The 25,455-nt window shown below is 38.2% G+C and overlaps 1 protein-coding gene and 1 long non-coding RNA gene across 2 annotated transcripts; one reads left to right on the top strand and one right to left on the bottom strand.

Moving 5' to 3' along the window:
* Positions 1-1,515: 1,515 nt before the first annotated feature.
* Positions 1,516-25,455, top strand: elovl2 (ELOVL fatty acid elongase 2). The gene is made up of 8 exons (NM_001040362.2): positions 1,516-1,613; positions 5,502-5,565; positions 18,217-18,404; positions 18,518-18,595; positions 23,044-23,215; positions 23,401-23,525; positions 23,673-23,807; positions 25,090-25,455. The coding sequence occupies exons 1-8, from the start codon at positions 1,611-1,613 to the stop codon at positions 25,210-25,212; spliced, it is 888 nt and encodes a 295-aa protein (NP_001035452.2). The 5' UTR covers positions 1,516-1,610; the 3' UTR covers positions 25,213-25,455.
* LOC147831002 (uncharacterized) lies at positions 18,248-22,152 on the bottom strand. The gene is made up of 2 exons (XR_015524766.1): positions 19,868-22,152; positions 18,248-19,832 (listed from the first exon to the last, which is right to left on the bottom strand). It is a non-coding gene; the product is annotated as an uncharacterized LOC147831002 (long non-coding RNA).

The raw sequence follows: 25,455 nt of genomic DNA, 5'->3' as shown, positions 1-25,455 counted from the left end.
ATAGTTACAGAAAAGACCATCTCTATACAGGTCCTGAAAATTTCTTAAACCTTTTGCATACCATTGCTTAAATGCAGGATCCGTAAGGGATGGTGAAAACATGTCATTTATCAGTAGTGGCATTAATGTTGAAGCCGAGGTAATTAAAGTGTCGTCTGAATTGGCACCAGATCCGAACTGAAGCAACAACTACTGGATTGTGTGTAAGGGAAGAGGAGACGTTGAAAAATAGGAAAGAAGTAAGGAAAGCCAACAGAAGGTGCACATGAGTTGGCTTCCAATCTGCACCAAGGTGCAATAGATGAACTAGACCAGAATGTTACAATCTCTACTTTTTAACATTTTCTGATTAAGGTTGACTCACTGTTCAAATCTTTGCATAGGTGTAACAACCAAAAATGTGTCAGATCTTTGGTACTTTTTAAAGAGCTATTATCTGTTGACTCTGATTAGATTTAAATAGTCTTCCTTTAATGCTTATAATTTTATTTCACTTCCATAAGCTCAAGGGCGTATTTGGCATGGACGGGGGGGATGTCCAACAATATCTGAAATGTCCCCACTGATAACTAAATTACCTTCAAAATAAAATAATGCTCCTTTAACTCTTAGTAACATGCAGAAAAGGTTATATCACATAAATTTCTCGGGTCCTCCTTTCCACAAACACACAAGGACAATGTGATTGGCTGGGCCTATTTATGCTATTAATGACAGCTGCAATTGTGAGAAGTGCCAAAGCAAGGAAATTTTCCAGTCCTCTTTCACTGTACAAGATGTGGACATAAGTCTGCCTTTCAAAGAGTCGAGCTTTTAAAGTCAAGTTCGCTTGAAGTCCACTATAATAATATTAACCAAGGCTGTGCAATTAAACCAAATTTGGTTTTAATTTTGGCTTTCATGATTATGAAAATTGATAATAATCAGTATAAAACAGTTAAAAATTTCTCTACATACATTCATACCTATTCATGTTTTTAAAAGCACGAAAGATAATGCGCTATAGGGGTGGATGTCCCGATTATAAAAGCTAATCTACACCCTTGCATAAGCTACTATAGTAATTTACTTACCCCTTTGTTTTGATATTTTTTTCTCTCTGTAAAAATGCTATTTATTTAAATGCAGTAAAATACAATAAACCTGTATTTTCCTTTTATATTGATCCCCTGATTGTGTTTGTGTTTATCCATCAATACAAAAAAAAAATAAAAAAAAATTAAAAACACTTGATACTTCATACCCCTTAGCCTATTTCCCCCCTTAACTTTTGATAACAGGTGGTTAACTAACAAACTGAAAACTTTTTTGCGGGTTCCTGAGTTCTCGCTGTGGGCCCTCGCAGGGTTGGCTTGGTTCAGACTGTGAACCTGTCATCTGATAGTCCATGCTATCGTAACAGCCAAGAAGCGAGTCCCTATTGGTCATCCTCACTTCCGTTACTCTTTTGGCATGACCGCGCCACCTCGCGTCACTCGCTATGGGCTTTTGGGTTCGGACGCGGATTCATTCGTCCTCTAATTCATTCATTCACAGCAGAGGAGCGGGCTTCCTGGATCGGTCCACAGTTTTCAGCTGTCCCGTACTGCTGTTTAACGGAACTAGTAAATATGGTAAGGACCGCCGTGTTAACCGGTAATACATGTTTTGCGTGAGATTTCTCATTGATGAGAGATGCTGATAAAGATAACTTTCTGGTTTTGTACAATCACATGGGAATCTAAAAACTCTCAGCTTCACTTTTCTGAGTACGCAAGTATGTCTTTATGCGTTTGCCTTTTAGCAATGATTAATATTCCATTTCTTACTAAACTTTTTTTTCAAATATTGTTGACAACCCTGTAAATATGCATTGTCAGGTACAACCACGTTTTAAAATCACATTTTATTGTCACATCATCAACAACACATGTGGTGAACTTGCCCTAATCTGAGTGCAGAATACAAATGCCTTTTCACTCACTCACTGTCTCACACACACAGACTCACACACACAAAGTATATTGTAAAAATGCATAACTAAAATAAACTAAATAAAGAAAAATAGATTAAAATGCACACAAATAAATACATAGATGAACTAAAATGCTTTTATAATTCGATGTTTCTTTTTTAAGAATACGATTAACTTTTAACACACACACACACACACTCACACAGGGGGTAGTGAATAACCAGCATTCTCTTCCACTCTCAATACCACAGCTGAAGTAAGAACCCCAAAATGTTCCCAGGGCAGTACATTGTGTGTGAGTAGCTGTGGATAAAAATATATATTTGCTGAATGTAAATAAGAAATAAGAATCACATTTAAATGTAGTTTTATTACACACACATGCATGCTTACTTATCTTAATGAACATAATGAATCAGATTTTTTTATGCTGGTGCGGAAAGTGTGTAATTATTTTCAGATAAACACATGGTATAAAAACACTGTATAAGTGGAATAATTTACTTTAGTCCATTCAAATATTATCAACTGTTCCACACACAAGATGTAAAGGCTTAACCAAATCATATGTATTATACTGTAATATGACTGTATTATCCAAGAAACTGCTTATGCCTAAAATAAAGAAGAAAATGCCTAAAAAAAACTTTGAATCCAAGCCAAGTACCCTATAAAATGTCCTACCATAATTTTGGATTGCAAGTCTTTGTACTGGACTGTCTGTAATTAATTATAATTATATTACTGATTAAGTCTAGTCATCTTTATTTCTATGCATTTTTGTACAATATCATATCCAAGTCACATTTACACACAAATTATGCAAATTATGTTTTAAAAATACATATTTGTGATTTTTTTTACTATATTAATATTGAACATGTTTATATTCATATTTACATGGTGGTAAATTGACGCACATAAACACTATGTATGCATGCACAATTCAATCAGAAAATACACATACTGTATTCATAAGCGGTGTGTGTAATGTACTCATATTGCAAGCATTTAATATAGGCTCAGGGTTAGGGTAGAGATTCAATATACAGGTATGGAAATAAAATATATTGTCTTTACAGTATAAACACCTCAAAGCTTAATGCAGTGGTTCTCAATTCCGGTTCTCAGGACCCCCTGCCCTGCACATTTTGTATCTGTCTTTTTTGACACAAACAGCTGAGACATACAAGTATGTTTGCACTTGCCACCATTGAACTTTTCTTTTTTCAGTTTTTGTTGTTTTACATGACTATTTCCATGTATGTTTTTACTGTCATTTCACATTTGTACTGTTTGCTGTATTGTTTGCAGTGTTAGCTAATTATTCCTATTTTGACTAATAGAATCTGAATAGAATATGAATGGGGGCCAAATACACCTTGTTTTTCAACTAATTATGGAAAACTTACGCTATCATGGCTATTATCAATTCATGGTATTTTAGTATACAAGCAAAATAAATATGTGTAAAATAACTTCACTTCAACATTTTGTATAGTGATGAAAAAAAGCAAAACATGTTTCAACTGTACTCCATCTACCCTACTTGACCTACAGTATCTTTTCAGGGCTATTTTGGGTGGATTCAGATTTCAAGCTTTTACCCGTGCCTTTTGCTATCCTTATAATTCAGATTAATGTCCTAATAAACTGTTTTTGTGTTCTCCTGATTTTTCTCAAAAATGCTAAGTAGTAAATTATATAATTTTTTTTAAATCATATAAACACATTTCATTAATACATTATTACAGTAAGTACATTTCAACAAATGATTAATTTCAGTGTAAGTACACATTGGTTTGAGAAAGGCCACTTAATATAAAGTAGGACCAATTTTTTCCCCTTAACAGCACTTAAATATTAGGCTTGTGTGAACTGTGATGTGAAAAAGGACACGCTATGAAATGTACTTGTTCCATATTAAGAGATAAAAATTATCTGGTGTTTGGCAGGTCTTACTATTTAGAAGAAAACAAAAAGAAGAACAACAATGTGCAGTATAGCATTGACAAAAATTATTAATCCAATGCTGTAACTGGTAATCAGCAGAGGTTTTAGAGTAGCAATGATTATAACAATGAACCCAAGTACACCAGACAATTTACAGCAGGTCATCCTGACTGAAATGCTGTGGAGAGATATGCAAAAACACTCAAGAACTCCTCCAGTATTATCTGAGAGACTGATAAGGTCATAGATAAAATGATTAATTATACAGAAATCATTAATAAAGTAATACTTATACAGAAAATTGTTAATTATATTAACTTACTGCTAAAAGTTGATGTACAGGCATTTGAATAATAGGATGTCCCAAGTTTGCCACCTATTGCTATTCTGTCTTGATTGAAATTTTTAACATAGGATGATACATACAGTTGAAGTCAGAATTATTAGCCTCCATTTTTCTTTTCTTTTTTAAATATTTCTCAAATGATGTTTAACAGAGCAGGGACATTTTCACAGTATGTCTGATAATATTTTTTCTTCTGGAGAAATTCTTGTTTGTTTTATTTCAGCTTGAATAAAAGTGGTTTTGATTTTTTTAACCACCATTTTAAGCTTGATAATATTAGCCCCTTTAAGTTATATATTTTTTAACGATAGTCTACAGAACAAATCATTATACAATAATTTGCCTAATTACCCTAACCTGCCTAGTTAACCTAATTAAGCCTTTAAATGTGACTTTAAGCTGTATATAAGTGTCTTGAAAAATATCTAGTTAAATATTATTTGTCATCATGGCAAAGATAAAATAAATCAGTTATTAGAAATGACTTATTAAAACTATTATGTTTAGAAATGTGTTGAAAAAAACTGCTCTCTGCTAAACAGAGATTGGGAAAAAATGGGGGGCGAATAATTCAGGGGGGCTAATAATTCTGACCTTAACTGTATATATTTTAAATATGACATAAATTTACTCTTAAACTTGAAACCACACTCAAGAAATGTGTACCTTGAAAACATCAAATTTAAAGTAATAAAAAAACAGATTTTCTTTTATTTTGCAAAAAAAAAAGGTTGTTCCTTGCACATCTCCCCTTATGTGTATGTTATTTCCCATCATGATCTAATAAGTTTGTTACAATACTGCTTTAATCTTTCAAAAATTAGACGGTGTAGGGAGGAGAGGAATGATGACCTCTAAAACAAGAGAGCACATTGTTGTCACTGTAGTATGGAAAGTTTGCATTTTATTTCAGCTATTTCTGCATTTTAGTCTTTTTGCTGATTTAAAAGAAATACAAGCCATTTCAGAGAATACATGGAAAATCCTATTTGTTTGTGATAGGATAAATGTTAAGGTCATAATTTAAAGAATGGGGTCAAAAACAAAAACAATTGGTCAAACATTACGTCAAACAATTATCTAAACAGCTGAAATAGTTTATGCATTTTATGTATCTGTCTGCGTTCATATAGGACAGTTATTCTTGAAGCTTGCAATCTGACTGTTTATGTGTTGTTGTAAATCAGCAGTGAATGCATCTTCTTTAATAGAAATTCTAATATTTGCTTTTCTTTTCTTTTGTTTCAGGAATCATATGAAAAAATTGATAAGCTGTTGAATTCTGTAGTGGACAGCCTATTTGGAGAAAGAGGTTTGCACTTTTAACTCTTTTCCATCTTGCTATTATAAGTTGTGCCATTGTGAATAGTACTATGTAGTTTTAGTAAAGATCTTAGAATGGCCAAGAGGCGACACTCAATAGAACGTTCCATTGCAACAGCAGCGCCCTGCAACAGCCCCGGATTCCGCCATTTTGGAGTGAAAGCGGTTGGCTGTCCATTGGATCTTATTGCTGTCGCGATGGCAAACAGCTGCTTTTTTTTCATTTATTAATTTAAAAAGCGCATTAAAGCTGAGATACAACCTGAAAGACGACAATAGAACACTTACTATCACAATCATCAGCACTTTTAATAGGTATATTTTACAGACTTATAATATGCTGTTGTTCTAATGAAGTTTTCATTCCAAAATGGCCGCCGCGCCGTCTAGTGGCTGTTTCCCAAATTGCACTACAGTGTCGCCTCTTGGTAATCCTATGCTCTTTGGTTTTAGTATAATGCTGTTATCCCCTGTTTGCTTGTATTCAGTGAAATCCGCTCTTAGCAGTTAGTAATTATTTATATTCAAAATATGTGGACAGCACAGTGTCTAAGCAGCCCCTGAGTAGGAAGGTGGCTGGCTCAAATCCCAACCAGGGGTGCGTTTCCCAAACAACGATGGAACTCGCGGCTGAACTCTCATAGTACGATGCATCATTTGGGAAAAGAACAATGTTGTGACGAGTGTTTCCCAAAATGCAAAGTTTGTCTGTCGCAGATCCATCACTTCAACCACGTTAGTTATAACGTAAAAACATAATGGGCTCTAAACTGGGTGGAGTAACAACTTCTTTAGAGAAGAACCCCATAACTTCTTTGTGCAAATTATATTGTTTTACACAAACACACATTTAAAAAAAAAATCCAAATAGTTTTGGTAAAAACATGCACTCGCTTTCCATATTAATTGAAATATATGTAAATGGCATATAGGGGCTGTGTTTGCCTTACTAATATTATTGAGAAGTTGAACGTTACATATTCTAGTCTAAAACTTAAAATCACTTACAAAAGCTAACACGTATTCTAATATATAAATAAATAATGAGGCTATTTATGATAAAATAAAATGTAATATTTATTAGAAATTAAAAAATCATACTTTAATAATAATATTGATTATGATGATGATGATAATAATAATAATTATTAATATTATTAAGTAGGATATTATTTATTTTTATTCAAATTTTTTTTTTAAGTCTACTTTTACAATTTAACACATAAACCACTGCAGAAAGTTCTAAACAAAAGGGCTATGTCAAATACAATACAGATGGCCTACTTAATAAATAACCTACTGTAAATTAAAATAATTAACGCATGCTTTTTGTTTTCACAAGCTTTGGAGACGTAACATAAATTCCGCTTTTAAATAATTGGTCACCTATAGCTTTCGTCATGAGGCTGTGTTCAAAATGACATCGATGTTTTCAAAGTGCACTGTGAAGAGAGCACGATTGTAAACATGAAGATCGTAAAACTGTAAAAATAGTTTGAAAGCAAATTACACCTAAGAGAGATGACCTTAATGCTTTTTTTATTTTTAATAATTCCAACGTTTAGAATGTTCTAAAGGAAAAGGGCATAGGTGGGGTAAGTGGGAATAGAACACAGCCAGGAACTACGTTTTAAACTACAGCACCAGAGCTGTAGTTGCCAGTGCTCAAGTCTGCGAAGCAGTTTGCGAATGTTCGTTAAACGATGGATTTGGAAAACTCAAATCAACAAACTATGTTTGTAACGACGGAATTTGGGACCGTAGTTGGCTAACGATGGTTTTGGGAAACGCACTTCAGACCAGTTTCTGTTTAGAGTTTGTGTGTTCTCTCTGTGTCTGTGTGGGCTTCCATTAGGTGCTACGGTTACCTCAGACATTTGGTATAGTTGGCTAAAAATAGTTGCTGCAAAAATGCTTACTGTGTGAATGGAAGAGTTTGTGGGTGTACATTGAAAAAAATTATTAATTGGATTTACTTTTTTTAAGGTAAGTGCCAGCAAACAATTTATATGGGATGAATTTAAACAAACAAATGAAGGTTGAGCATTACTAAATTCATTTTGTGTTTAAATTCAGTCCATATAAATTGTTTGCAACAATTTTGCAAACATCATTCTTTTCAGTGTACTCTTACTGCTGGGTTACGGCTGAAAGGGCATTCACGGTGTACAACTTATGCCAGAGTAACTGGTGGTTTTCACTGTGACAACCCCTGGAAAAGCAGGGAATTAGCCGAAGGAAGATGAGTGAGTTTTGAAAATACACAAACGTGCAACAAAAGCAAATTAACCAGATTTAAGAACAGCCATATTAATTATATCAATTATTACAAATTTTCTCAGAGGGTTCTTTAGTTCTTTGACGACTCAACAAAAAGTAGTTATGTCCTAATTACTAACTGAATTATTAGCCTCCCAATTTATTCCCCCCCAATTTCTGATTAACGGAAGGAATATTTTTTTAACACATTTCTAAACATAATAGTTTTAATAACTCATCTCTAATAACTGATTTTTTTTTTTATCTTTGCCATGATGACAGTAAATAATATTTTACTAGTTATTTTCAAGACACTTCTATACAGCTTAAAGTGACATTTAAAGGCTTAACTAGGTTAATTAAGTTAACTAGGCAGGTTAGTGCAATAGGCACGTTATTGTTTATTGATGGTTTGTTCTGTAGGCTATTAAAAAATATGGCTTAAAGGGGCTAATACTATTGAACTTAAAATGGTGTTTAAAAATTTAAAAACTGCTTCTATTCTTGCTGAAATAAAACAAATAAGACTTTTTAAACATCATTTGGAAAATATAAAAAAAAATAAAAGGGTTGCTAAAAATTCTGACTTTAACTGTATGTCTCAAGAACAGTCAGCACAGTCAGTCCAAAGCTAAAGGTAAAATCTGCTGCTGTTTCATTAATCTTTAGCAATCTTTGTAATTAATGTGGTTATTTGAATTCTACTCACATCTACTCTTACTCCTCCTTCTAGCTGCTTTTTGCAGGCCAGCAGCAGCATAGAAAAGCCCCCAAAAAAATCCAAATGCTCCACCAACCACCATTATACATTAAACAATATTAAATTTGCATTCCTCAGGGACAACAGATGCAAATTAGTTCTATAGCTAACTTTGGCACAACATGTCATATACACGTCCCTGTAAAAATGAAATAATCTAAACTATAAATTCATTCTCCAAACTGCTCAAGCCTCCTTCCCTCAACTTTGAACTTTGTGACAGTACTGCCAAAGACAGTAACAGGAGAGCGATCACTGCTGAGAGCTTCTGAAGAGGTCTGGCAGCATTAAAAAACGAGTGACAGAGTGAGCGCACTGATTTTGTTCTGTTGTATGTGTTATAGGGACTTAGGGAAGAATATGCAACGGCACAAAATATCCAATCAGGGAGCATTTTCAGATCTCTGTGTTGCTTGTCCACTGGCACAGAGCACTAGCATTTGCTAACAGAAATGACCTCTGCTGTGTTAGGGGGCCAAAAACTCTAGGGCAGTGTGGAGGGGAGGCATAACCAAAGCAAGAGTTATGCATTTTAAAACTAGAATGCATTCATGTAAATGGGGTCTTAGCCAAGTGGTGTGACAATATCCAAGATATGAGATATCAGCCAATCAGTCCTAACAAGCCATTGCTAAACTTTGAACTAGTCTGCAGTTAATAGATAAAGCAAACAAGCGTCTCACTAGACAAGTTTTAATGAATGAAGATCGTAAATAAGGTAAAGAGTAAAGAGTTTGCATAAGTCATCACAATGGACAGAAGCACTTTTTCTGACAGTGAATAGAACGTGTATATTTATGCATTTTTGCACACAATACATAGCATAACATTCATAAATGCATCATCTGCAGTATATTTGTGCTCAGAGCCATCAAATTGTATATTGTATGGAGGACCTAACTGGGTAGGATGTGGAATGGAATCAATTATTGCATTTTAATAATAAATATTCAGCATTTTGTCAGAATAATGGTCTAATTAAAAGAAGTTGACAAAAAATAAGCATCACTTAGAAACAAGTTCTGTCTTGAAGTTGCAAAAAAAGCAGATGCAAAACATTTCATTTCACTTCATCAAGGTTTGTAAACTTTTTACCATGTTTTAATATTGCAGAAAAACAATTCATACCTAAGCAAATTGACCACAGTTTTTTTTCAACTCAGACTCATTCTGGAAAAGTAGCCCCGCGGATGTTTCTGGAGACCGCGAAATATGTCCCGGGAGGTACGTATTTGTGCAGTTTTTGGTTTCGCGAATCCGCACTGTTCACGCATTGTTCCCGCCCGCGCTGTTCTTATGTAAAAAGCTGCAAGAGGCCGCTGTCGAGCGACCATCTGTCCGACTGACGGACTGGCTGAATGACTTAACAATTGACTGGGCGGCCGGCCAATTGGCCGACCCAGCCACCCTCCTCCTCCTCCTGCTTCCCTAAACCTAAACGACAATTTACGAAAGCCGTGCAGAAAAAGAAAAGCCCTCGTCCGATTTTGACCACGTTTTTGGATTTCACCGCATTCCCACCCCATTACGAACTCGTTCGCTTTATTTTTTTGATTCTGTGTTTTGTCTTACCTGATTTCTGGAACCGCTCTTCCGTAGACTCGTACTCGGTCATCGAACCCAGCCTGCTCCTCCTTCTCTAGGCCTCCGCTCTGCCGACGTAACACTTCAAGCTAACCGAACAAACTGGTTGCGGCGGGAAAGCCCTCCACACAGAGGAGGTGAGCCGTCAGCCCAGCCGGCGAGCATGAAGAGGAGTGGCGTCACACCATCCAGTAGCGTTTGCTTGAAAAAACTTAATGCAGCCATACGCAGACATACAGTCTCCAGAAATGTCCGTGGGTTGTTTTCAGAATGAGCTTGGGTTGATTTTTTTTTTAGATAAAAGACTTCTGAACGTGTAAACGTAAATATTTTTTATTGACTACGATTGGACCATTATAAAGACATCATAACAGCTGAAATGGCTATATGTACTTACTAATAAATGTTTGCTCCTTGGCCTCTTCTTAAAATCTTTGAGCTCTTACCATAATCTACCATTAATCCAGATACTTGTTTCTAGAAATTCTGTTTTTGCTCAATAAAATAATGATTTATCTTCAGTGGTTTAATTAGCTGGCGGTGGCCTCAGAGCCGGCGAACTCTTACTTTCTATTTATGACCAGGGCTGCAGTGGTAAGACCAAAAGGTCTTAATTAAGCACAAACAGTACACGCTTAAGAACACTCATTGATAACAGAGATTTGTGACAAGCAATTGTGTAAATCTAATGATAAAAAAGCTATTAGCAAACTAAAATACGGTTCAAAGTCCACGATTTGCTTAATGTCACGTGCAGTGTAAAACTCATGGTAAAGGAAAATTTTAACTACAGTGTTTAATGAAGTAAAATATCAGCACACTAAGGGCCAATCCCAATTCAATTTTTGTACCCAAACCCCTTCTCATTTGCCCTTGAAACAGAGTGTTTTTACCCCTAAGAAATGGTATAGCACTACAGCGCCTGCACACGTCATCATATGTCATCATGATCTCTTGCTTCATACAAGTATGAGTTTGACGATGGTGACTGCTGCAGTTATTTCAGTTGCAATATTTTTTGGTATTTATCTTCAGGAAATTATGGAAGGCAACAATATCATGTTAGCAGAACGATAAAATGTGGCAATAAGATCGGAACTGTACTGTGCATTTACATCGTGGCCATTTTCCGTCAATGTAAACACACATTATACCAGACACTGTAAAAAGCTCATTCCCACTAGACTTTTCTGACAGGGTATTCCAGTGTCATCGAGTGTCAGAATGTTGTGGAACTATTAAACAGGAGTTGTTATTAGGGATTATAATTTTTTTTTTAAGGCTTGATGGTAAAACATGAACACCGTCATGAATGTATTAAAACATATGCTTGTTTGTTGTAAAAATTTGCAATAATGACAATAAATACTCATTTGTGCCTCTCTTTACTTCTGTTCCGTGTGCCGCCATGCTGTTATTGTAGATGGTGTATTCTAGGAAATTTTCTTACCGCTTGGTTTCAAGTGTGGTCCTGAAAAATCTCCATTTCAAGGGGTATCTAGCCCTTTCCGTTAACCCTAAAAAAGCCCTGAGACTTAGGATGCCAATTAAGGGAAAGGATTGGGCCTAAGACCAAATAATATGCTCAACATTGTGCTGTTAACTCAAACCATTTACATACAAACCAGTAAATTGGCAATTTGCTAAAGCAAGTACATCACATTTACAATACTTAATATATCATATTATTTATTTGTTGTGATTGTCATGTTTAACAAATTATTAAAAAACTAAATGTTCTTGTGATGCAACATTTTTAATGTAGCACCTTAATTTTCGCTGCACAAAAAAACAAAAAAACATTTTTATTATTATTTTGATCAAGTAAACTTGTTTGGGTTATGTCCCTGGAATCAAGCTTCCGCTGTTCCTGGCCCTTAGTGGTTGACCTGCATGCAGGGGCAGCCCTCACCTAACCCCCAAAAAGTCCTCACTAGGCCCACACAGGACCTGCATTATAATCTACAGTACAACAATAAATCTGTTTCACACATTTTGGAAAAAATATTAGAAATTATACATCATTCATTACTGTATATATATGTATGTTATGTTTGTACTTTCTTTTTGTCTTTCTTAATGGCATTCTATCTGTACCAATGTTTATAATGGGAACCAGTTAATCCATAGGCAAACACACAAATCAGGGGAAAAGTAACCACTCTTCACTTTTGTCAACCCTAACACTTCATCAGCCTTCACTTATGTCTGTTCCCTCCCCCCACTTTTCACTTTCGTCTGCCCCCCAACCCACCTGATCTTCGCTTTCGTAAACCAACGGCACATTCATAATACAGGTCCTCTTGCACTGCTTATGTAGGGGGGATTTAACTGCAGTGTTGCAGGATCTTTACAATTTATTAACCATGATGATAAGCATGAAATCAGTCAGTTTCTGCATCCCTAATCACATGCAAAGCAAGTAACAACATACAATCATATGTTTTAGCTCAAAGCTTCCTGTGGTTGTACTCCAGATGACTGTGGAGATTAGTTGTGTTATATCTTTATGTGATCATAGTTTGTGCCATGTCTGTTTTTTGACACATCTTCTCACTTTTGCCATATGTCAGAGAAGCAATTCCTTTATGCTCTGAGGCACCAGGTTTATCTTTATGCCGCAGTGCTCTAGGCAATAGCGCCATCAGTGTGTAACTGAGAGTTATACAGAACACGGGGATCTGTGTTTGTCTTTAGTTTATTTCCCATGCAGTCCCCAATATAAAGATAAATCAGGTCAAAGGCTGACAGTGATCTAAACACAGTATTTAACACTCATACCTTTGTGCCAGGTTTCTACTGTAGACATACAATAAGTGAACCTTGCTGTTGTTTTGCCAAATGGAATGGGCTACATGCTAAGCTAGTGCATTTCAGAAAAAATATCAGACATACTGTGAAAATTTCCTTGCTCTGTTAAGCATCATTTGGGAAATATTTTAAAAAGAAAAAAATCAAAGCGGGGCTAATAATTCTGACTTAATAATAATAATAATAATTCCTTACATTTATATAGCGCTTTTCTGGGCAGTCAAAGCGCTTTACACAATAGGGGGGAATCTCCTCATCCACCAACAGTGTGCAGCATCCACCTGGATGACGCGACGGCAGCCATTTTGTGCCAGACCGCACACCAGCTGATTGGTGGAGAGGAGACAGAGGCTGCGTCCGAAACCGCCTACTACTCAGTAGGCACTGCATTTGAATTTAAACGAACTACTCGGCCGTTAGAAAAGTACGTTCTATACAGTATGAATGTAAAAAGTATGAAGGGAATTCAGACGTACTACATCCGCCATTTTGTCACGGTCACGTGACCTACCTGGGTCAGTTGCGTCGCCTCCCTTCCATTCATGAATTCTCTCACGGGGCATTATGGGATAGCGCAGCGTGCATGGGATGCGCACTTCAGAATCTTGCCGGAAGTAGTAAGTCATCCGGGTACTTTCCGCCTACTGATTTTCGAATTCTATGAATTCGGACATACTACTTGGCTCGCATACTGATTTTAGCGTACTATATAGTATGGAAGTATGCAGTTTCGGACGCAGCCAGAGTGATGAAGCCAATTATGATATGGGGAGGGTTAGGAGGCCATGATGGACAGAGGCCAGTGGGCAAATTTAGCCAGGATGCCGGGCTGAAACCCCTACTCTTTTTCGAAGGACATTCTGGGATTTTTAACAACCACAGAGAGTCGGGACCTTGGTTTAACGTCTCATCCGAAAGACGGCGCTCACTGAGCAGTATAGAGTCCCTGTCACTATACTGGGGCATTAAGACCCACACAGACCGCAGGTTGGGCGCCCCCTGCTGCCCACACTAACACCACATCCGGCAGCAACCTAGCTTTCCCATGTGGTCTTCCATCCATACTGACCAGGCGCAGCCCTGCTTAGCTTCATTGGGTGACCATGTGAGAGTTGCAGAGAGCTAGCTGCTGACTTCAACTGTACACAATTCTTAACTGAATTACTGGTATTGATGAAAACTGTTATTACCTGATCTTTAAATTGTATTAATAGGTAACTTACAACATTGTATGTTTGCAAGGAGCCTAAATACAAAAATAAATAAGGTGGTACAGTTGCAATTTGAGTCAGGATATTTTTCTTTGGGAAATCTGTCATAAATTCAGGGCACCTTTTAAGATGTTGGCATAGACCTGTGACCCACTCCAGTGACTCAAAAGTGGAAAAGAAGTATGGAGGATGCACATTGTTATCCATTAATTACTGTGTATGGAATGCAAAATGTATATATAATTAATAATCTAACCCTTTGAGGGGAACATAAAAGGGAAACCTGATAGGTCCCCTCAAGCTTGATCAAGGTAGCAGTCTTAATCCTTACACTTGAATAACTTTTTGTTCTTTAGCAGTAAAGTTGCTTATATTCATATCTTATGAAATTGCCTATAATCAGTTTTGGAGAATCCCTGTTGTTTCACAATACCATTTGCATTATCTGTATTAACAGCATTCAGATAACTAGAGTACTTTGTACCTCAAAGCAGTATGTCATAATGATTCAGATTTGGATGCAAAATGTGTCCTATATACTGTAGAGTTGGAGACTTTTGCACAGTATTTCTTATTATATTTTTCTGTGGAGAAAGTCTTGTGTCTTTTAGTTTAGCTGGTAACTGTCACAAATTGCAGCTGCAGAAACACAGACGCAAGGAAATAAAGCTGAAAGAGTAGTACAAAATCTTTTTCTTTCATATTTTCTCTACTTTTGTAATGAAGAGTCAATGGATATGGGACCCATGTGCAACTTTTACTAAGAAGCTTGGTAAAACAGTTCCCAGGGCCAACAAACTTGTTTAAGCATAGGAGGAGTTACTCGGCTGCATTCAGGGGAAGCAATAACTGGTTCAGGGACAAGAACAGACATAGGATGAGTTCATGGGCAACAGAGTGTATTTCAGGGACAGAAGTTGGCACTCTGTTGTGTTCAGGAGAAACACTTGGTTTGGGGACAATAACAGACACAGGACAGTGTATAGAGATAGCAGGAACTGGATTAAAGACAGACGCAGACACTCTACAAGGTACAGGGTTTGGAGCTGATACTGGTCAGAGGTCAAAAGTCTTCACATAGTGCTTGGTGACTGAAGCCCTCTCTTGAATACTTTCAGGGGCTGAAGACGTTGCTCTGTGCGTAGAAGCTGAAGACTTCATCACACAGCGTCAGGGATGGATAAATCTCTGGAAAATGATTGTGAAGTCGACACTTCACTGTGGTCTGGGGCTGAAGTCTTTGTTTTACGGTGCTTGGAGTCATTGCTGTAAAACACTCAGGGGCTGACGTTGGCCCTGCGCTATGCTCTGGGGCTGAAGCCTCAATTTCACAGTACTGATGCCATCTATCGAAAACACTCAAGGGCTACTCTCCCTGAAGCAGGAGCAGGTTTTGCAATGGCTATCTCTGGAGCAGAGGCCCACTCTGGGACAGCTCTCTCTGGAGCGTAAGATGGCTCTGGAATGGCCATCTCAGAAGGGTGAGCGGGATTTGAAAAGACTCCGGGCATTCACTTTTAATGGAGTGACAAGATCTCTCTGTAGGTTTGCCAAGAGAGGCAAATAACACAGAAAGGCCTCTGCAGTGGAGTTAATGGACTTTTTGGGACTGATATGATGGATAGCAAAGAAAAACTGGGCTGACTAAATCTGTTTTTTTTTTTTTGGGACAAAAGGACCATGGTGTTGGGGAACATCTTTCGTCACGTACAATCGGCAGAAACAGCACACTTCTTCATCTCTGTAGTATCTGCAGCAGACTTGTGAAGGTGAAGTGGCAGGAAACACTATCGAGACAGGAACAGGCACTGTAGGCTGGAACACGGGAATTGACTTGACAGATCTTTGGATAATGGAAGGAAATTCAGTGGTTTCATAATGGGACTGTGGTAGAGTCAAGAAGCTCAGCTGGAGTTGGGTGAGTGATAGCTCCATGGGTTGATTTAAAATTGAACAGGACTGAAACTGGGTCCAGGTTTTAGCCAGTTTATTCTGTCATGACTCTGGAAGGAGGATCCAAATGCAGAATGTGGGGTGGATGGACAGACAAAGTGAAGTGGGTGAGTGATGGTGGTGAAGGCCTTGGACGAGTCACTGTAGAGTACAGTCACTGGAGGGTTGTAGTCTCTCAACCAGTAGCAGCTTGGCAGAGGATACCAGCAGCCGGTAACTCACAAGGGGCAGGGCTGGACAGACCAGGGGCCAAAGACGAGAAACAAGACACACAAAAACACGAAGGGATATTTTGCCCAGCATATGTAAATGGGTTATTAAATCTATCTCACCCAAATAATTACATTAGACTAGAACTTCTCCTAATTTTTGTTTGTGTCAATAGAGCGGATTGCTGGATTCACATATGCCAAACGAATCGTGCTAACTGGGCAAACGAGACCGGTTCCGAAACAAAAGTCGAGGTGTGAAAGCACCCTTATGCTGTGTTCACACCAGACGTGGAACGCGCGGATAAATTGCGCTATTCGCACGTAAATAGCCGCGTGAACATTTGAGGTTACTCGCTTCATTTGCGCGTCAAACCCCGCTTCATTCGCGCGTCAAATTCACTTCAGAACAGACGCGGATTCGCGTGATGGGCAGGGCTTCTGTCTGCCCGGTGACTCTAGCTTCATAGCTAAAGGGCTAACATGGATTTTATGAAGAAAATAACAGTGGTATTGTGCTTTATGAAGGATGATAAACAGCGTCGATACGTTTAGAGCCGTGTCTGAGTCCACTACATCCTTTCAGAGGTGCATCCAGCTCTTTAAGCTCATAGACTCCTCCAGAAACTTAACCTGGCTGATGGAGGTTTTCAGCAGTGCTTCTGACTGAGCCCAGCCCAGTTTGATGAACTTCTTGGCGGTGTCTGCTGGGGGATTTCCCCTGGGACACCGACAACAGGCGATACGTCACAATCACGCCCCCACAAGAGCAAGATCCTGATTGGTTAACGCTGCGCGAATTTCCGTGTGTGTCCGAGTGATTCGTGCAAAACGTGCATTAAGTGCATCAAATGCGCAAAACGCTCAATTCGCGCCACGCCATTCATGCCATGCGCACCGCCCAATTCTCGTCATTCGCGCCGCGCCATTCACGCGTATCGCGCCGCAGGATGTCTATTCGCGCGTTTGCATTGACTTAACATGTAAATCACTTGCGCTTGACGTGCGTTCCGCGTCTGGTGTGAACGCAGCATTAGTCCTGATGAGAAGTGTTTTAGGTTAGTCACTATTTAATCTTAAGAAGTTAGCTGAAAGACATATTTTTATTTCACCTAAACATCTGCTCAAAGCTGAAGGAGGAAAAGAAGTGGAGGGCTTAGTGGACAGGTAGAGTTGAGTGTCGTCAGCATAGCAGTGAAACTGTATGTTGTATTTTTAAAAAATGTGACCAAGAGGCAATAGATATATGAAATATAGGACTGAACCCAGTACGGAACCTTGTGGGACACCAGTTGTGACAATCTGAGATCTTGACTTAAAATTCTTAATTTGGACAAACTGAGTATGTTCTGCGAGATATGACTTAAACCATAAAAAGGGGTGTCAGAGATCTCTACTAAGGCAAGCCTATTCAAAAGTACTTGAAAAGTGTGAAACTGTGTCAAAAGCTGAACTCAGGTCCAGAAGAATAAGAATTGTTAGTAAACCAGAGTCTGTTACCAGTAGTAAATCATTAGTAATCTTGACAAGAGCAGTCTCAGTGCTATGGCTGGAATGAAAAGCCAGACTGGAAGAGCTCAAATTAGTTGGCCAAATTAGATGAATCAGCTCCAGTTTTTTTTAGTACTGGGGTGATTACAACCGTTTTAAGTGAAGATGGGACAGATCCAGAATCCAGTGACGTGTGAATTATGTTAGTATGACAAAATATAATCATGCATTCGGTGCATAGATTGTTTTCCCTTGGCCACTTAGTTTTCCCAAAAAGTTTGAAAGTATTGTATTTAAGAAGATTGCCTGAAAATGATCTTACCCAGACATATTGAGTAAGTGACATGTTTGTTTGATGTCAGATACCCGCGTGAGAGGATGGCTGCTGCTGGATTCCTACACACCAACATTTTTGCTCACCATCACCTACCTCCTAACAATCTACCTGGGAACAAAATACATGAGAAACAGACCAGCATACTCACTGAAAAATGTTTTACTGCTGTACAACTTCTCTGTTACTGTATTGTCTTTCTACATGCTGGTTGAGGTAAGTGAGCATACAGTTTGTTTGGATCTTACAATAGCAGTCCATGTGCTCATCTGCCAATGTCGAGTTCTCTTTAAGCGATTACCTAATGCTGTGCTTCATGTGTTTGGTAGCTGATATCAGCAGTCTGGTCTGCAGGTTACCGTCTTCAGTGTCAGGCACTGGACGAAGTTGGTGAAGCAGATATCAGGGTAAGAAATACAGCACATCCCATTATTTCGTTATGCTGCTCAGACCATTTTTGTTGCTCGTGAAAATACTGATGCTGTAGGTACTGATACAAGTATGACGCTCTCATATATCTATTAAATGCAAGCTAGATTATTTGTATCAAAAACATTTTTTGGTATGCTGGTTGAACTACTCTTTACATCTGGATTGCACTCATGTTTTCCAACAAAATTTTATCTAAACAATATTCTAAAAGCATGGCTCTCTTTTTAAAACCACAATAAACAATGTGCTTGGCTTTGGGATGAAACACGTTGGTAGACACACGCACTTATTATGCTGCTAATGTAATAATATGCACCCTGAACTATAATATTTTCTCACTGGAGAATGAGATAATCTCTCACATCTTGTCACATTTGGTCACCGGTCTGCAGCTGCCTGTGCACATTCAAGTGGTTTGTAGGATGCATGGCTTTAGAGTGATTATCCAGGGTGAGCAGGACCATTAGCTTTCACAACTGCTAACAACCTTTATTCAAGCAATATTATTCAAGCAACTGAAACAACAGTTATTCTGCTATTTGCAGATTTATTTGCATATGCGGTTTTCTTACCATATTAATTTTATACTTATTTTGTAGCTTTAAACTATAAATTTGAAGGCCTAAAGATAGTTCCACACTTAGCTGATGATTGTTTATAAAGCTTGTTTGGCATGCTGTCCCAGAAGAGAGCCCTGAGCTCATAAGATCCTCGAGCACTTGACTCCCTCCCGTTTGCAAGGCGAGAGGGGAGTTTGAGCTTCACAGGTAGATTTCGAGAACTCCCCTGCTGTAGTAGCTAATGAACAGATAGCGATTGCTTTTAAGCGATAACTACTTACTAGGAGCATGTCTATGGTGCCGATTTGCATTAGTCAATTAACTTAGGGCCTACTCACACTATGCCCTCCATACCGTGCCCAGGCCCGTTTCCCGGATCGTTTGAGAAGTGTGAGTGTGCTGAATCGGGCTCAAGCACGGTTCACTTGGCCGGCCCTGGCCCGGTTGGAAGAGGTGGGCCTGAGCGTGATTCACTTGGGCTTTGGCGCGGTACACTTGTAGTGTAAGTGCAAAACGCGCCAAAGCCCAAAACTGAAAGCGAGACGTGACTTTTAAGGGACTGTTCCATATGGATTTATTAATCATTCTTACTGTTCAGTAAACGCAAACTGCTGTACATTATTAAAGACTCAAACTCCTCAGTGCACGACAGCTGTGCACCTTCAGCAAACCTCATTCCTGCAGCACGAGAGCTTTATGACTGTTTATGAGTGCCAAAAGTGACGGATCTGTGCTGCGAAATATCTGACTGCGTGTCCCTGCATCCCTAAGGACTGTTTGGCGAAATATTTGACTGCATGTCACTGCATATCAAACGACTGAAACGATATAACTAGAGAAATCTCCATTGTGCTGAGTGACAGCGCTAACTGAACAGCGCAGCATCGATGACGTAAGCATGCCCAGGCCCGATTGTATGTGAGTGCGGGCTGTCGGGGGAGACGGGAGGGGGAACAAGCATGCTTTGGCCTGGTTCAAGGCAACTGTACATAGTGTGAGTATGGCCTTAAGTTGCATGGTTTTTGGATGGTGGGAGGAAACTAAGGAACCCGGGGGAAACCCACGTGAGCACAGGGAGATTGTGTAAACTTCAGACAGAAACGTCAGCTGGCTTGGTAAGGACTAGAACCAGTGACGTTCTTGCTGTGAGGCTACAGTGCTAACCACTGGGCCACCATGCCAACCATCTAGGAAAGAAGGAGGAGTAGGGGTGGAAGGGGGGATTCTTCAAAACAAAAATGGCTGTCATATGAAACTTAAGGTATTTATAATGGCTTAGGAATCGTCTGATTGGTGAATTATAAATTAAATAATGCGGGGCCAGCTGCAAGCAATTATTAGCGCGTGATCCTCTCGAAATTAGTTTATAAATAAACTTCACTTAAACTTACTTCAAAATGGCTGTACAGCCGTACTGAGGCCTGTTGCACAAATTTGGTCTGTTTTTGCAAAGGTAAGTTTGAGTTTAGTTGAGTTTTCAGACTTAAGAAGCTGGGTTGTGTTTCATCAACATGGTTACTTACAGGTATGCCACACAACTAACCTGCTCTGGGGCAGGACTTATAATGGGTTAGAGATTTCGAAACCAAACCGGATCAATCAGCTGTGAGAAAAGTGACATATATCTGGTGCTATAAAGTCACTCCCACTCCTAGGCATCTGTTTTGCTCCAAATTAAAGCTTTTGATATGCCTTGCTCTGTTCTTAACTGCTACGTGGGGTCGAGTCATCCATCTGGTCTGGAATATTTAGCATGCTAAATATTGGAATTTCATCTTCAAGGTGTCAGTGACAGTGGTGGAAAGAGTACTGAAAAATCATACTCAAGTAAAAGTATCATAATGTGCCTAAACGTAGTGCAATTACAGTAAAAGTATCTGTTGTAAATATTACTCAAAGTAAGAGTAAAAAGTAGCCCTTTCAAAAGTACTCAAGAGTAGTGAGTATTACGCTGTATAAAGCTGATGCATTTACATGTAAATGTAACATTCTGTAGTGCTTTTAGTTATTCCCCAGCAGGCACATGTAATAAGACGTTAATATTCGGTTGGATTTAGGTTGTGATGTCAGGTGACCAAAATGTAATGTTTAGCCAGCGTCTAAAGACAACATTATTTTGATGTCCAATAACAACATCAAATGATGTTGATATTAGGTTGATTTTTGGTTGTCAGATAGAAAGTGACCAAAATCCAATGTCGAGCCAACATCTTGAACCAACATCATATTGACATCAAATGCAGACATTTATTTGTCAGGTATGTCAACCAAAATAAAACGTCTTATAGACGCCATAGTGCTACCGTCCACACAATGTCAAGCTGTAACGTCATTAGACGTTGATATTTGGTTGATTTTAAGTTGAACATTCACGTAGGCCTGACATTGGTGACAGATGTCAACCCGATTTTTATTTCCAAACAAAATGCAACGTCCCCACGACGTTGGGGTACAACTGCAATCTGACATATTGATCTAGACAATCCACCATTTTAAAAGGAGGTCAAAAATCAACTATGATTTACAGAGGTAAAAAATTACTTTAGAAAGATGCATTGTGAGCGGCATGGTGGCTCAGTGGTTAGAACTGTTGCCTCATAGCAAGAAGATCGCTTGTTCGAGTTCCTGCTTGGGCCAGTTGGCGTTTCTGTGTGGAGTCTGCATGTTTTCCCTGTGTTCATGTGGGTGTCCTCCGGGTGCTCTAGTTACCCCCCCAGTCCAAAGAAAAACATACATCTCTCTGAGCAGTGTCTGGGAAGCTTTGGTTTGTTTATGTATTTGGAGTTAACAGGCCAAATTTAACAGTTATTATTTCTGCACACGTTCCTTAAATATCCATGTTTGAGGTTTGCTAAATTTTGAGTTAATGACTATTACACTCTCGCACAGGAGTGCGTTAGCAATACTGTAGCGTCAACCGCTTTGTCATCTGACATTTGTAAATGAGTAGTTGTGGTAAACACTGCCTTGCCAAAAAAAAAAAAAGAAAACATTATTATTATTTAATTGGACTGTCTTCGATTATGGTGTGTTTATTTCATAGCAATTTACAATAGTTTCATATTTTTTTGAATCGACAATGAGAGCATCCCAACTCTCAGACCATGAGATGATTTATTTAGTAAAATGTACTCCAGTACAGCTTTAGTAATTTAAGAAACATTTTGTGGAAATGAACTTTTCTCACATACTGGAAAATAGTCATGGGAAATGCATTTGAAGAAAGATTAGCCTTCCTGTTTGTTCTTTTTTTTCAGCATCTGTTTAACAGAGAAGATTTTTTCAAAACATTTCTAAACATAATAGTTTTGATGACTCATCTCTAGTAACTGATTTATTTTATCTTTGCCATGATGACACTAAAATATTTTACTATATATTCTTTAAGACACTTCTGTACAGCTTAAAGTGACATTTAAAGGCTTAACGATGCTAATTAGATTAACTAGGCAGGATAGGGTAATTAGGCAAGTAATTGTATATCGATGGTTTGTTTTGTAGACAATTGAAAAAATATAGCTTAAAGGGGCTAATAATTTTGGCCTTAAAATGGTTTTGAAAAAATTTAAAACTGCTTTTATTCTAGCCAAAATAAAACAACTAAGATTTTCTCCAGAAGAAAAAATATTATCAGACATACTGTGAAAATTTCCTTGCTCTGTTAAACATCATTTGGAAAATATTTAAAAAAGAAAAAGAAAATTCAAAAGTGGGGCTAATAATTCTGACTTCAACTGTATGTTCAAAGATAGTGTTTTATAAACTAAAACGCTTTATGCTTCATCAGTCAGGGGGAAAACCAGAAATATATTAATCAGTGCACTTAATTTTTATTTGGCATTTCTTTTGTTTTACATGTATAGGTAGCAAAAGTACTATGGTGGTACTATTTCTCGAAGCTGATTGAATTCCTGGACACTATCTTCATTGTGCTGAGGAAGAAAAACAGCCAAATTAGTTTCCTGCATGTGTATCATCATGCCTCTATGTTTAACATCTGGTGGTGTGTCCTCAACTGGATACCATGTGGACAGAGTAAGTGAGCCAGGAGGACAACATGTGTGTCAGCTATTGTATCAAGCAATTTTTCATTAGATTTAACATTAAAATTAGTAATATTTTTTACATTTCTGGAAATGCTTAATTGAGACAAAATTGTGCACATGGTCAAGTGCAATAATGGTGCAGTTCAAGCTAAATTTTGCAACATCTTTCTCCAGGTTTCTTTGGGCCAACTCTAAACAGTTTCATCCATGTCCTCATGTATTCTTACTATGGTCTGGCAACCATCCCATCTATGCACAAATATCTGTGGTGGAAACGTTACCTCACCCAGGCTCAGCTGGTCAGTAAGCACACTAGCATACTGTGCTCTTATCCCATTTCCTTTTCTATTTTCTTTCGTCCAGACATGCCTGCCTGCCATTTTAATATGTTATGTTCACTTCTTTTTATTCCATGCGTTTCCATAACTTTCCTCTTTTTGTCTCAGGTTCAGTTTGTACTGACTATAACACACACAGTAAGCGCATGGGTCGTTCCATGTGGTTTCCCACTGGGATGTCTGAAATTTCAAACCTTCTACATGTGCACACTTGTGGTCCTGTTTGTCAACTTCTACATTCAGGTGAGATTTAGGTATACTTGGAAATTTTAGATATACATGTTTGATATAACTAAAATCGACAGCACAGCAAAACTTCCCATGCAAGTGGCATATGAGAAGAAAATATGGTGGCTATTGTTATTGCAATGGCCTCAATGTTTGATGAAAGTATGACCTTGTGACCTGTATGTATGTATTTATATAGCGCATTTATCGTGTATGGCCATACACCCAAAGCCCTTCACAATCATGAGGGTTGTCTCTTTACACCACCACCAGTGTGCAGCGCCAGTGCACTCACCACACACCAGTTATTAGTGGAGTGGAGAGACAGTGATAGAGCCAATTCAGTGGATTGGGATGATTGGGAAGCCACGAAGGTTTAGGGCCGAGAGGGAATTTGTCCAAGACACCAGGGTTACACCCCTACTCTTTGTGAGAAGTGCCATTGGATTTTTTTTTAATGACCACAGAGAGTCAGGACCTCGGTTTAAGTGTCTTATCTGAAAGATGGCGCACACTGACAGTATCCGCTTGTTAAGTGTGACGTCACGCGGAGCGGCTTCCGGGTCCAAGCGCTGTATTCAACTGAATGGGGAGATTCATGAAATGGTAATAATAAACGTTTACAAAGTGATTTAATACTTTCGAAAGTCACGATCGCAATATATATGTCCATGCCTAATATCCGATGGCCAGAAAGTGATTCATTGTTTTGTAAATTGTTAAAATTTTGGTATTTGTTATGCAGCAAGCCCAGAGATTGTTGTGTACACTATGATTTATGTAAAATTACCTTTAATATGTGATAGGAATAAAACGCTATCATAAACGAATGGTTTCTCCTCTCAAATGAATGGCGGCTTGGACCCGGAAACAGTATACATATGTCACAAACATGTCACCACTTAACAAGCAGATAGTGTCCCCTTTAATTTTTACTGGGGCATTAGAACTCACACAGACCACAGGTTGAGCACCCCCTGCTGGCCTCTCTAACACCACATCCAACAGCAACCTAGTTTTCCTATGTGGTCTCCCATCCAGGAACTGACCAGGCTCAGCCCTGCTTAGCTTCAGTGAGTTACTGGTCTTGGGCTGCAGGCTGTAGCCTAAAAAAATAAAAACATAAATAAATGAAAACAAGTATTTCTGATTATAGCAAAAAAACACAAATGCTATTTTGAAGTGTTCCACTTCTTTTGGATTGGGCCTTTGTATGTCATCGGGGCTATTGCTGTCTGTGTTCTGTCATGCTGCCAGTGTTACCAGTTGTTAACTATTAAATTCTTTTACTCTACAGACATACAAAAAGAGGAAAACCGAGGGTGGCAGAATGGCTAAGGTTGGATATCCTAAACACAGTCATTCCAATGGCGTTTCATCCTCTCTAAACGGAGCCAACTCCAAACAGAAGCTACAGTGATGCCACTATATGACCAATAGATTGGATGTTCTCAATCCAGTTAGGCAAAATACTGGTGTAACAATAGCCATAATTATAAATAGAAACAATTAAAAAAAATTTTAAATAACATTTTTATAACAATTTTCATATCGTTGTTTTACATTATGATCCTCCCAAGTTTCTGGGCAATGTAAATGATGTACAATAATTTTCAGTGGGAAAAAAATGTATTAAAAATAAATGCATCTGTTATGGAAAACA

The sequence above is a fragment of the Danio rerio genome, chromosome 24 (assembly GCF_052040795.2).
Source record: "Danio rerio strain M-AB ecotype USA chromosome 24, GRCz13ab, whole genome shotgun sequence".
NCBI lineage: Eukaryota > Metazoa > Chordata > Actinopteri > Cypriniformes > Danionidae > Danio > Danio rerio.
This window is presented reverse-complemented; position numbering and strand designations above follow the sequence as displayed.

Bases quoted from the DNA above. Each gene is read 5' to 3' on its own strand.
- elovl2 (NM_001040362.2), top strand. The intron at 5,566-18,216 runs GTTTGCACTTTT...GTTTGATGTCAG, and splicing joins CAGCCTATTTGGAGAAAGAG to ATACCCGCGTGAGAGGATGG. The intron at 23,526-23,672 runs GTCAGTAAGCAC...TTTTTGTCTCAG, and splicing joins ACCTCACCCAGGCTCAGCTG to GTTCAGTTTGTACTGACTAT.